The following is a 14291-nucleotide window of genomic DNA, read 5'->3' on the forward strand; positions in this document are numbered from 1 at the left end:
TATATGCACAATATTAAAATTAAACAGGGGTGAGTCTTTGAACCTAAATGAATAAATCATCTTCACCACATTCATCAATAAATACATTCGAGCCTGTAATTTTAGAGCTTTACTTGAAAGGAATTCAATAATTTCATCAAAGGGCTCAGTCCCATAGTAGACTGCCTACGATAAATAATGCATAGGAGGGCAAAATATGTAAATCAAACAGTTGTAGACAACATATTTCTAGATTTTAAATCCAACCTGAATGAAGCTTCATAAAGGGAAAGAAAAACGGTTTTATGTTACAGCTCTGCTAGATTTGAGGGGCAGAAAAAAAGCAGGCAAGCCAATGTGCCTTCACTTCAACTGAGAGCATGTCACAAGTGTTGAATGTGAGGTTCATATCTGACCTCCTCCAAAGTTCACAAGGTCTACATCTGTGTGTGAAAAACTGCCAGGCTGAAGAATGATGACCCACAAGCTGCCTTCTCCTGACTACCTGCTGCTACCAAAAACACTGCCAGGACATTAGCCACACACTGACAGGATCAAACAGAGGCCGAAGCAATGCTTATTTTCAATCTTAAAGTGCAGTAGTTAAAAGCAAAAAAAAGGCTCTTTGCATTCAGCCAAACTTTGTGCTAAAATTCCAGAAGATTTCTTTCAATGCAACATTTTTTGGTACATCAATTCCAAGTGAGATTCCAGTGATATTTACCTTCAAATGGAACCACTTAAGTAATTCCATACTAACAATATTGCATCCTTGACCTAGAAGGAGTAAAGCGGCATGATAGGAAGGTGTTTCCACAACAAGTATTGCAATTTATGTTGATCCCGATATGGGGACCAAGATCATTGACAGGGTGCATTCTCATCCTTTTGTTCGCAGCTATAACATGCTAGAGGTAGCTGATCTGGACAAAGCAGAGTTAGTGAAAACATTACAACAATTGCAGCATATATTAGCAAAGTACATTATCAGGCATATCAGCAGGTTACTATCATAACATGACGTCCACAAATTTGTTTTTTGAAAATGTTCAATCGTGCACAAAACAACAACAATATAATGATAAAATATTTGTGTTTTTCACAGAGCAACAGACGCTATAATATAAAAGTGAGCAAAGTTCAGTGGGATATTTCCATAAATGAGGAACTCCAGTTATGTTGATAGATTGAAGTTGAGTTTGTTCAGCTTACAGAAGAGAAGGTTAAAGGAAGATTTGGTAAAGGCATTCAAAATCATGAGGGGAGAGGGGTAATGGCAACTGCATGCTTACTGGGATGGCAAGAATTCCTAATTCACACAAAGTCCCATCACACATCACCTCTGTACTTTCTCTGCACTTTCAAAATTACTGTTCTAAACAAAAATACAGCTCTTAAGAAAACTGTTTTCTTTTACTCTGACTGTACCTAGTTCACTTTTGATCATTAACAAAATCATATTGCACATGTCAACTTATCAATTTTTAAGATAAATACATGGCTATTGAACAGCAGTATATATTTGATGAAGCCTCTTGTTGGTTGCTTTAATCATGTTGTGCTGAAATCCAGATCTGAGCTCCATCATGAAACCATAACATCAGGCTAATGAAATCATTCTGAATGTTCAAAGTCGATCATAAACATTAATATTAAAGAGGGTCAGAGCTTATCAGAATATTGTAATTATCTTATGCTGGAGTCAAGAATTACAGTCCTTGAAGAAAGATGTTCATACAATCCAAAGACAACCCCCCAAAGGACTACTTCCTTCAATAAAGTAAGAGGAATTTAATGTCCTGTCCATGGGGCATTTGATGGTGGGAAAGATTCTTAATCAGGGCGGGGTGGTAGAAGGTGGGCACTCTGCTACCTTTCACCCTAATAAACCTGTGATAGGAAAGCCCCTAAGCTGCGAAGCATCAACTAATGCTCAATATAGGACCTTCCCCGCTGCAGGTATTAATCCAGGGCAAGACAAAGGGTCACCATGCAGGGAGCACAAGAAACAAATCTGTTAGGGGATTCTTTGCAGACTCACAGAGGCTCCTTGTTCAAGATGCGTAGCCCGATTAAGAGATTCTACAATGGGAAGTGCCGTTCGCCCATCCCCGTAACTCCCACCTCATTAAAACCTTCCTCCCATTATTCATCTGCATTCAGCGATGATTCTGGACCTTAGATGGGCATCATTGGTGCAGAAGCCATTGCCTACCCTCTGACACTGATTGGCACACCTCTAAGTAGGTGGGACACTGACGCCTGGGGAAGGACTATCACATTCCACTTAACTGCCTGAGTGGCACAGGGTGCCTGATGGCTCTCTAGTCAGTAGCCAAGACTGCTGTTCCTTTCATTATATCCAGTATGGTGTTTCTCAAACCATCAGCGAGAATATTGACTCTTTGCATCCATTGCACAAATTTAACAATGTTACATGAAAGGAGTGGCAAGCTAACAAAGGTGATAAGATGCCAAAAACTATTTGATTTAAAGAGGAAGGTGAAAACCGTATTATATCAGACGAGGAGATTTATAAAGTTGCCAAAATAATAGAATTAAACAGGAGCATTCAGCCAAGACTGGGAAACTATTATGAAAGGGAAAACAGAATATAAAAGAAACATAGAAAAAAAAAACTAAAAAATATTCTACAGATATAAAGACATTAGAAAAAACAAAATAAGTCCATTACAGGCAGAGACAGGAGAATAAATTGTAGAACATAACGAAATGACAGGGCCGTTAAATAATTATTTCGGTCTGACTGCATGGAGAAAGATACAAGAGGATTGACTGCCACGAGGGGTCATAATTTTAAGGTGTTAGGAGGAAGGTATAGAGGAGACATCAGAGGGAGGTTCTTGACCCAGAGAGTTGTGAGCGCTTGGAATACTTTGCCAGTGGTAATCGTGGAAGCAGTGTCATTAGTGACATTTAAGCGACTGCTGGACATCTACATGGACAGCAGTGAATTGAGGGGACTGTAGGTTAGGTTACTTTATTTTTGGATTAGGATTATTCCACGGCACAACATCGTGGGCCGAAGGGCCTGTACTGAGCTGTACTTTACTATGTTTTATGTTCTATGTTCTAAATCTTCCAGTGGTTTTAAAGATCCAATGAACTAGTGAGAAAGCGGAAATGAAAAAAGTAATTACTAGCAAAAATGTACGGTTAGAGAAAATAATGAGACTGAAAGTTAGTAAATCCAAGAGTTCTCTTTTATCTACACCCCAGAGTGTTGATAGAGACAGTGGATACATTGGTGTCATCTTGCAAAATCTGCCAGAACAGAATTGAATAAATTGCCTTTGTCGTAACGTGCTTCCAACTGAATGCATTAAGAAGTTTGTAATATCACAACTTGGCACTAATTTAGGTACAGGGTACCTCGGTGCAGACACTTTGAGTGTTGTTACAGAATTGAAATTGCCAAGAAAAAAGACTAGAATGGGAATGCAGAGTTTAAAAGTCCAGAATGAGAATGAAAAGTGCCTTAAAGTACTCAAGTTGTAGTCCTTTTTCACCAAGTCCCTGCCTGCCAGGCTTCAGAACACGAGGCCTTGATGCGTCCATGTGCTGGCCTCTGTCCATGACTCATCCCCCCAGCCAGACTGGGCTTGGTCTGCTCCCATTCCAGCCACAACTTGGCTTCCAGCTCAGCCCACACTCACTCTGTTCCCTGCTCCAGCCCCAACTCACTTCCGGGACTCAGCTGCACTCCCCCTGCTGCCACTCTGGCCATGACTTGCTCCCGGGATTCAGCCCAAGCTCACTCTGCTGCTGCTCCGGGCTCCAGTCACAACTTGCTTCCAGGACTCAGCCCGCGCTCGCTCTACTCCTTACTCTGCAACTTGCTTCTGAAACTTGGCCCTTACTCACTAATTCTGGGACAGTCCCTGTAGATTGGAAGGTTGCAAATGCAACAAGAAAGGAATGAGAAAAAAAAACTTGGGAAACTACAGACCTGGTAGCCTGGCATCAGTAGTAAGGAAAACAAAATAAAATCTGTTATATAGGATGTGAAAACCGAACACTTAAAATAATAATCTGATTTGGCAGATTAACTGCGCATTTAAAGAGAAAATAATGTTGGATAAACCTGTATTTCAGAATGTTACTGGCAATGTAGATATATGGGAATTAGTGGAAGTAGCGTTTGACTTTCATAAGACTTTTAACAAAGGTCCATACAAGAGACTAACAAACAAAATTAGAGCACATGGGACAGAGGGGTAACATATTCACATGGTTTGAGAATAAATTAACAGGAAGCAAACACAGCAGGATTAAATAGGTCATTCTCAAGTTGGCAGGCTGTGACTAGTGAGTTATCTGAGGATTACTGTTCACAATCTATCAATGATTTGGATGTAGAGATCAAATGTAATATTTCCAAATTTACAGATGAGACAAAACTAAATGGGGATGTACTTTGTGAGCGTGATGCTAAGAGGCTTAAATCGGATTTGGACAGGCTGAATAAATGGGCAAGAACCATGGCAGATGGAATTTAATGTGGACAGGGTTGCGGACTGTCCTTTGAGCAGACGGATCCTTCTCTACAGTTTAGAAGAACAAAAGCAGATCTTACTGAAACTCACAAAATTCTGAAACTGCTAGGACAGGATAGATACAGAAATAATGCTCCCCCGTTGCTGGAGGGGTGTATAGGGCCAGGAACACTGTCTGAGAATAAGGGGCAAACCTTTTAGGACTGAGATCGAAATTCTTCATTCAGATGATGATAGGAAATCTTTGGAATTTTCTATACCAAAGGCAGGGAAGATTGAGATGGATAGATTTCTTGACAATAATGATATCAAGGCACGGTGGAACAGCGGTTAGCACAAGTTTTCTTTATTTATTTCATCAAAACCCTTCATAATGTCATATGATTCTGCTATTATTTTCCACTCCACAAAACCAGTCCCAGCATCTCCAGTCTCTCCACATAACTGAATTCTCTTGACTCTGGTCATTATTTTCAATTTGAGGATGACCTACTCAGGCTTTCAAGTTTCTGTTATGGGCCTTCAAGTAATTGAACAAGGTTATGGCGCAGAATGTCTCACAAGATATGTGAATGTGATGTGAATGTAGAGTTTTCATCCCTGTCTTTCCTTCCTTGTCACCACTCTGCCTCATTATTAAGATATTGGGACTTAAAGTGTGATGCAACTTGACAGGCAAGTAGTTGCCATTCTGAAAAACTGGTTGCTGGCTCTTCCCTGACAGGTGTGTCAATGCCAATGTTAAAGTGTACATTGATCATTTGAGAGTTGAGAAACAGGAGTTAGTTGGGGGAAGATAGTTTTCAGCTATTGCAACACAGTGTCCAGTCCATCAAAGTTTGCATAAGTTCTGCCTGACCACATGTGGATCTGACTAGTCTATGGATGTTGTGTACATGGAATTCCAGAAGGCATTTAATAAAGTCCCACATAAGAGACTGTTATTAAAGTAGAAGCCTGCAGAAATAAGGGCAAATTACTGACATGGCTGGACAATTAGTTATGTGACAGTTTGCAGTAAGTAGGAACAATAGCTAAGTACTCAAACTGACAGCATGTGACCAGTGACGTCCCACAAGGATCTGTGTTGGAACCTCAATTATTCACATTAGTTATTAGGTGGCACAGTAGTCAGTATCATTGATAGCATAAAATTACAAAGGTATATTGATAGCTTAAGTGAATGTCAGGACCAAAGGCAGGTATTTGAATTTAAGCCACAGATCAGCCATGATTTCAGTGAATGGTGGAAGAGGCTCAAGGGGCTGTACGGTCTATTCCTCCTCCTGTGTTCCTATGACTTCAAGGAGGACACCAGAAGTTCCTGATGGTTTTCCCACTGAATTTGGAAGATGTTGGAGAGATACTGCTGCTGGCAATTTTCTAGCATTCTTGTGCATTTCTTGTCCACTTCTCATTGTAGTACAGCAGCGATGGCAACTATGATTTATGTTTCCCTGCAGAAATCTTTGTTGTCAAAGACTCACTGCCAAACGCTATAGAAGGGTGAGGTAGCATAACTGAACCACTGACGCATTTACTTGTCAATGTGGTCTTCAGAGAGAGCTGGCTGCTGAGGTATAGGAAGTGCTCAACATTCCAGAGTCTCCACTTCAACATTTTTGGCTGACCAGACGTGGGTTGGTATAGGAGTTTTGTTTTGGCGACCTTCAAGAACAGGCTGGTTCCTTGAATGTAGAATTGAAGAGATCAAGACTGGCTTCAAATCTGGTCCAACTGGCAACAATGATCCCATATTTGAGGTCATGTTCGTCCATGGGAGTCAGTTTTGTTAGGCATGGGAGACAACTTGAGATGAAACAGCTTTCCATCTAGAAGTAATGAATGCAAACACTAGAGGGTAGTTGATTTTTGATGTGACAGATAGCCACTGTCAGATTGATTAGTGCTGCGGACAGCCTTGTCCAGATAGAAAGGGATCTGTTTCAGATCTCCCACTCAGGACAGTTGCAATTATATTTTCATGTAGCAACTGCAAAATTGCATTGAATTTTCCTGAACATCCAAATCTTTCAATCCCAATCCATAGTGCGTCACTATTTGCGAACTGAAATGCACTGGTCTGCACAACGAGACGTGAGGAATTCTATTCTCATCAATCTCCTCATCACCCTCTCTAAGGTCTTGATATCCTTCCTAACATGTGAATACCAGAATTGGAGATAAAACTAGCTGGGAACTCATCCGTGGTACTATTTCAGCAAATCTCTTCTGTGCTCTTTCCAAAAACCCCATATCTTTCCATTACTGTGGTGCACAGAGCTACACACAATGCTGCAGTAAGGGCCAGACTAGAATAACTTCTTGGTTTTGTACTCTGTCTCTATTTGTAAAACCCAGGAGTTCAGATGCTTTATAAATAATTTTGTGAACCTGTCTTTCCACCTTCACAAATTTCTGCATATGTACTGCCAGAAATCCCTCTTTTTATATTGCCTTTAAAATTCAACCATTAAGCATATAATATTTTCTCCCATTCTTTCTACTAAAATATATCATCTCACATTTTTTCTGGACTGAACATCACTTGTGCTGTATCTGCTCATTCCACCAGAACTGTCTTTGTTTTCTTGACACTATTGTCTTCCTTACTGTTTACTACATTTCCAAGTTTCATGTACTCTGCTTCTTTTGAAATTATGCTCTGTACCACACCCCCATCCCAAGCAGACATCCCACTTCAAAAATGACAATGGTCCTAAAACGGAAACCTGGGCAGGTACTGTTTCCGACTCCATCCCATCCGAAACTCTGTTTCTGTATGCTGCTGGCTCCTTTCATTTATAAATGGGGATAAAACTGAAAATTCTTTAGAACACTTAATCAGAATTTAAAAAGCAAACAGAATTTTTTCCCAATGTTAATACTCTTCCATCTTTAAGGCGTTTTGAGTATCCTAATTTCAAAACATGAATCAAATGAATGATGCACAATAAAAATGCAATTTATATTTCCAAACCTAGGTCGCCAAATGTTCAAGGCGATACCAGTACTGAGATGGGATATTTATCAGGAAAGATTTTTCAAGCTGGGATATTTACACGAGAAAAGTGAAGCCTGAAGGGCAAGCCAATAGAGGTTATTAAAGTGATGATGGGGGTTTTTGGGTAGACGTATGAAAGACGTGCCCACTTGTGGGGACACAACCTAATGTAGTTACATATGTAAGACAGTCACTGCCAAATCCAATAAAGAACTTGGAGAAACATTTTTGCCAAAGGAGTTGTTAGAATATAGAACCCACTTCCACATGGAGTAATCGAGACAGCATGTTGCATTTCAAGGTAACTTGGACAAACACGTAGGGAGAAAGGAATAAAAGGATTTGCCGATAGGGTGAGATACAGTGAAGGCTCATGCAGAGCGAAAACATTAAGAGACCGGATAGACCAAATGGATTATTTCTGTCTTGCAAGTTCTGTGAAACAGTTTAGGGGTTGGATTGTTCTCAATTTACAGCAACATTTTCCCATTTGTTTCCATTACAAAGCAAAAGAAAAATTCAGCAAGATTTACAATTGTCTCTTAATCAGGGATTGAAGTTGTTGATTTTTCTTTGATACAAGAACCAAGTGGTATCAGAAGCTTACAGACTAATTAAATCTTGGTTACAGACTTGGTTATGCATGTCAATGCTGCATTTAGATTGCTGATTACATTATTCACTTAATCAAATTAGTCAATTCATTATCCAACAAAGACCTATTTAATCTGTGATTTTTCCAACCTTATTTCCAAAATTTGCTTTTCTCTGTATGACTAACTGCAGGTTCTAGGTGTTAAATCTGAGCCATGACAGACACTACAGAGTCACACAAACGCTAACAGCTATAAATTATCAAAGGAGAAACCAGAAAGTAACAAAGAGCTGTATTTGAACTAAACATACCGGGGAACCAGGGATCTTCTGGCACAGTGGCAGTATCTCTATCTCTGAACCAGGAGGCCTAGGTTCCATGCCCACCAGAAATTAATCAAGCTCCGTCTTTTTATTAAAGAAGTAGCTAATGAGAAAAATATTGGCCAAGATTTTCCACTGGTCATTATACCTGAGCCAGTTGGAACAGGCTCCAATTGCTGGGCAACTTTCTAAGTGTAAAACACTTGGAAAGTCTCCAATGAAATCAGAGACTTTGGAGGGTTCTGATGAAATTAAGTAAAATATTCACTCAGAAAAGGTTAGACTTTTAAACACAAAGCCTAATTCCTCAGCAACTATTTGACAGACCCCATACCTACCTACCACATCCATAACCACACATTCCCAGATCCCCTACACACACCCACACACCCCTCCAAAGACATCACACATCCTTTTCCTCCACTCCTGGGTTCTACATCCATGCCCCTCCACCATTTGCCAGACCAGGCCCCTGCCCTACACACCTGCTAGATCTGAATCCTCCCCATGCGCATGCACACACAACACACACAGACTCATTCCAGATTTCTCCCAACCGTTCCTACCTTCCCTGAACACTGGATTACTTACCTTGCAAACTTGCAGACTTCACCCATTCCCATTTGGCAACTTTCCCAGCAGACACCCTCGTCACCTGGGATCCTATCCCTTACTCATCTGTATCCTACTTACCTGGAACCCTCCTGTTTTTCCCATCTGGCATCCTACCCAGCTGGCACCCTACATATCAGACACACTGGCACTCTCACCCCTCCCACGTTGTCACTCCACCCCATCCCAAGCTGTCATCCCACTCACCTGGCAACACATTTACCCAGCACCTCAATCCCACTTACCTTCCTAGCAATCCTATGCTCCTAGCACCCTAAATCACACCCATATTATGTATTTCTCGATTGGTAGCAACTGTCAAAGTGGCTGCTAGGACCTCTAAATTTCAGGAAATGTCTGCAGACTGCCCTGTGAATTGGGTGTCGGTTTGCCTTTCTCTAACAGTTCTGCCCTTCAAGAGAATTATCAGAATGTAAGTACAGCTCCAGATCTCTCAGAGAGACCAGAGTGGAATTTGCTCTCAGAAATGCAGAATTTGAATTCAATAAAAATCTGGGATTAAGAGACTAATTATGACCACGAAACCATTCTCAATTGTCAGGAAAAACCAATCTAATTCACTAATACCTTTTAGGTAAGATTGTTACCCTAATCCAGTCTGGCCTACACATGACTCCAAACCCACAGCAATGTGGTTGACTCTTGTCTGCCCTCTAGGCAATTAGGGATGGACAATGAATGCTGGCTCAGCATTTTTAAAAATTCAGATACTTTGCTTTTCTTTAAAAATAAGGCTGAAATGGCAATCTGTGTAAGATTGTCACTCCTCTGATAATCTGGCCTATTCTGACCTTCAAAAAACAGAATCTGTTGCAAAACAATCTGAAACAATGTTAATTTTTATTTAAGAGCATCTTCATCAGTCTAACAATGTCCTAAGGGTTGCCATTAACTGGAACAGCAGTATAAATACCATAGCTACTACTGCAGGTACAAGAGCAGAATTATTCATTTTCAAAGTTAAGGCTTGAAAGAGCTACAGAGAACATAGAGTCCAGAAACAAAGAAGCCATTTGGCCCATTGGCTGTATGCCAGGTTTTGTGCTCCACACTAGCCTCCTTCCAAATCTATTTCAACTCAATGCTAATTATTAGCATATCCTTTTATTAACTTCTCAGAAGTTGGTGTAACCTTCCCTTGAATGTATTTATACCATTCACCAGAACTATTCCTAGTAATAGTAAGTTTCATTTCTTCACTACTCTCTGGGTGAAGACTCTGCAACAGAGCTTCAACTAAAATCCTTGGGAGCAGCCAGTTACATAAAGGTTTAGGACAGCTGTCACCATGATGGACAATGTGATAGGACAGCCACCCACCACTTCAATTGCATTGCCACAGTTCTGTGATGGTGTTCCTCACTCTGCTCATGCAGAGCAAATTGCATTGAAGTTGGTAGACTCTAGTGTCCTGCATCTCCTAGAGAAGGGAGATTTTTTAAAAAGCCTTCTAATCAGTAAATGAATCATTTCAACAAACTCTGTGGGCAAGGAACTGAACAGCCTTTCCAGCCTTTTCCACTGTTCATGACACTCACTTTTCTTTGCTGTTTGCGTTTGTGTGCACAGGGGGAGGTTTTAAGGGAGTTAGAATTTTAACTAGCAGAGTCATATTTCAATGTTGCATAACTGTTTACCTCTAGTTACACTATTTATTCGTTCAATACAGAAACCTGCTTTCTGTCAACGTAGGTCCAAAACACACATAAATTGGGGAATTCTGTGTATCTTTTAAAAGCTTTAACTCCAAGAACACTCCAAGAATAACAGGGCTGGATTTCCAGTGCACTATCCCAGTGAGGCATGACAAAATATTAATCTCACTTTATCACAAGCCCACACCTACAATTTTGTTATATTGACCATCCTGTGATTACTGATGATTCACACCCCAAAAGGAATGCACACCCTCCACTGTCTCCTCGCCTTGTATGTTGAGTAACCCCGCCCCCCCCCCCAACAATCAGTTCACAACGACTGCCTCCTCTGCGCTCCAACATGCTGCTTCCAAACCCCACCAATCACTTTTCCAACTTACTCATCACATTATTGCCCCATTGACCGTGGTTCACTCCCCTGGTCAGTTTGACAGGATAGCACCTGCTGGGGAGTGACTAGATTCCTGACTGATGTTGTGCAGCCTCCCAAATGAGTTACCACTAATCCGTTCCTTTCTGAAAGTGGAAATACCCAGTGCTCAGTATAAAGAAGCTAGTGATAAGGCAGTCAATAAGATTCATCTTTTGACACATTGATATTGATTTTATATTATTTTTCATGGCTCTAAACTGTTATCCGTTACTCAATGCAATACTGTGTGCAGTTTACTAAGGATGGCATTCAAGTTGTTTTAATGTTTGAACCAAAACTTGTTCTCAGAATGTTTCAAAATTATTGACACAAATTCGTTCATTTCTCAGAAAATTTGTCTCTATTCCCAAACTACACAAAAACTCCAAACATTCCACTTTAGTTTCTGAAATTGATGGTGACTAAGGCTTGAAGATAATACCAACAACAGAAGAAACAACTGTAAGAAATTTCAGAACATATACACACACTTAATTATTGTACCAAACTCAGTGTGGAGCTCCAATAAAAAAGACAGTGTTGAAAATACTCAGGATGTCTAACGAAAGAAAAACAGAGGTCCTATTTCAAGTGGTGACCGTTCACTTCAGAGATGTTGCCAAGTACTTCCAGCATTTACTGCTTTTAATTCAGATTTCCAGCATCTGCACTTTTCTACATTTTGTTTGGAATATGAATCCTTGGCTCAATGCCAACAACAGTATTTTGATACTCAAACTGAGCAACAACAGTGTATTTCTAATTCCAAAATAGTTTATGAGCACTGATCATTTGCGTAAAGATCAAACTATAAATTACTTGTGTAAGGTATTAATGAAATCTCAGGATAATTGCTTAATTGGATTTCAGTCACACCTGTCCACAGAAAATCTTCATAACCCACTGTCTGTTAAAAATACTCTTGCCCCATACCTTAAAACATTTCCTGCCAACTTGAAAAGTGCAAATTTTCTTTCCCTAAATTTAGTTCTCCATGAAATTAGAACGTTTTATAAAGAGAAACTGCAGTTTAAAAAATCTTTGGAATTCCAACACGACTTATGCAAGTATTACATTTGTAAAGAACCAAGAAGAATGCCAAATGTCCAAATTCCAATGAGATATCTAGTGAGCCAATAAACATCTCCATGTAAAAGCTTCAAAGCTAATTCAGAAGGCTAATGCTAAACAAACCACATGAGAAAGAATAGGCCCTCAGCTAATTGGAGTTCAACAACAAATAACCTCGACTTAATTGATTTGAGATTTTCATAGCATTTTGCTTTAAAGAGAGTTGGTAAGAAATATTTACTTCATTTCGCTTAATTACTATGTTTTCATGCTGTTTTACTCTCTTTCAGTACATGCCAGGTTTCCACTAGTTACCTCGAATTACGTAATTGTCTAATGCTTCTTGCATTCTCTGTAATGCTTCTGCACGGTTAGCTCCGTGTGTAACCAACTGAAAAAGAAGAGTACAAGAGGATCGAAGTTAGCAGAAAATATACATGCTTTGATATTGTTAGTAAGGAATCAAAAGTGGGAGTTTGGGGCCAGAAGATATCTAAATATTGTTTATTCAATTTATATTCTGCAGATGTGCAAAATTCCTATTTATTTGCTTGCTATTCTATTTAAGAACTTTGAAACAAAGAAATACATTGACAATGAGTGCAGTGTTTTACAATTTTTATAATGGCTTCATATTGTGTCCATATAGCCCTAGCTCAATGCATTGACAACTCCCTCACTGTCCTTAAATGACCAGTTGCCTTCTCAGAAAAGTGAAGTAAGACCTTTGACCCTGGAAAACAGAAAGTACCAGATCAATTGCTGCTACCCTATCAATCAGAGGCCAGCGGCTCTCCAGCAACAGTAGGAGCAGTGGCCACTCTCAGTACTGCAGCAAGGCCAAGCAGGAACATGCAGCCTGGATCTGACCCTTTAGCCAAGTCAAAGTCACTCCAAGTGCCAAGTTGGTAAGGAGAGGCCAGGAAGTGTGGAAGGGCATGAGATATGGGGATCCTGGTGTTGGAAACTGGTGGAGGACAACATATGAATAAATGGAGGAGTAGTCCATGTGACCCCTCAAACATACCCCACTATTTAATAAGATTGTGACAGACATGACAGTAATATCAACTCCCATAATCCCACCTACCCCCAATCAACTTTCACCTGCTTGATTATCAAGAATCCATCCCCCTTCCTCAAAATATTCAAAGGCTCTGCTTCACTGTCTTTTGAAGATTGGATCCCCAGAGAAAAAAAATTCCCCACATTTCTCTCTTAAATGGGAGCTCCCTTTTGAAGCCAGTGATGCCCTGGTTCCAGATCTTCCCAAAAGAGAAACCAAACTCTCCACATTCATCCTGTCAAAATACCTCAGGCTCTTTTACGTTTCAATCTAGACGCTTTTTATTCTTCTAAATTCCAGAGGATACAAGCCTAACCTGATCAACCTTTCCTCATAAGACAACAACCACACTCCCACCCAGCCCCCCACCATTCAAGGGGTTAATCTAATAAGCCTTTTCTGAACTGCTTGCAAAGCATTTACAGCTTTCCTTAAATACGGAGAACAATACTGCGCACATTTATTCAGATCTGGGCTCGGACAAATGAACCAGTACTTCCCTACTTTGATATTCAATTTACCTCAAAACAAGTGAAAATATCCTATAAGCTTTCGTAATTTTTTGCTGTATTTGCATAGTACCCTTTTGCTATTCGTGCATGAGGACATGCTCATTCCTCTGTATCTCAGAGTTCTGTGATCTCTCACCATTTAGATTATGCATTTTTTTGTTTTATTCTTCTTATACTCCGTTTGTCAAAACTTTGTGCACTCATTTAATCTATCTATATCCTGTTATAGTCTCAAATCCTCTTTACAAATTCTACCCACCTTCAATGGCATCAGTATATTGAACAACCACGCCTTCAGTTTTTTTTATCCTAGTCATTAAAAATATTGTAAAAGGTTGACATTCCAACACTGATCCCTGAGGCATCCTGTTGGCTAGCCAATCTTCTCTCCATGCCAATTTGTTATGCCCTACACGATCAGCCTTTATTTTCCATAATAACATTTGAGTGGTACTTTATCAAATGTCCTTCATCCACAGCACATTATTTCTTCAAAGAACTTCATTAAACATGATTGCCCT

The 14291-nt window shown here is 40.0% G+C and overlaps 1 protein-coding gene across 1 annotated transcript in view; it reads right to left on the bottom strand.

Annotated features, from left to right (window-relative positions):
* pcca (propionyl-CoA carboxylase subunit alpha) overlaps positions 1–14291 on the bottom strand; it is a 352214-nt gene that overhangs the window by 157923 nt on the left and 180000 nt on the right. Inside the window, exon 16 of the mRNA XM_059646462.1 lies at positions 12508–12583. Within this exon, the coding sequence (XP_059502445.1) occupies positions 12508–12583 (76 nt within the window). The remainder of the gene's footprint in view (positions 1–12507; positions 12584–14291) is intronic.

This window comes from Stegostoma tigrinum, chromosome 6 (genome assembly GCF_030684315.1).
Source record: "Stegostoma tigrinum isolate sSteTig4 chromosome 6, sSteTig4.hap1, whole genome shotgun sequence".
In the NCBI taxonomy this organism is placed as follows: domain Eukaryota; kingdom Metazoa; phylum Chordata; class Chondrichthyes; order Orectolobiformes; family Stegostomatidae; genus Stegostoma; species Stegostoma tigrinum.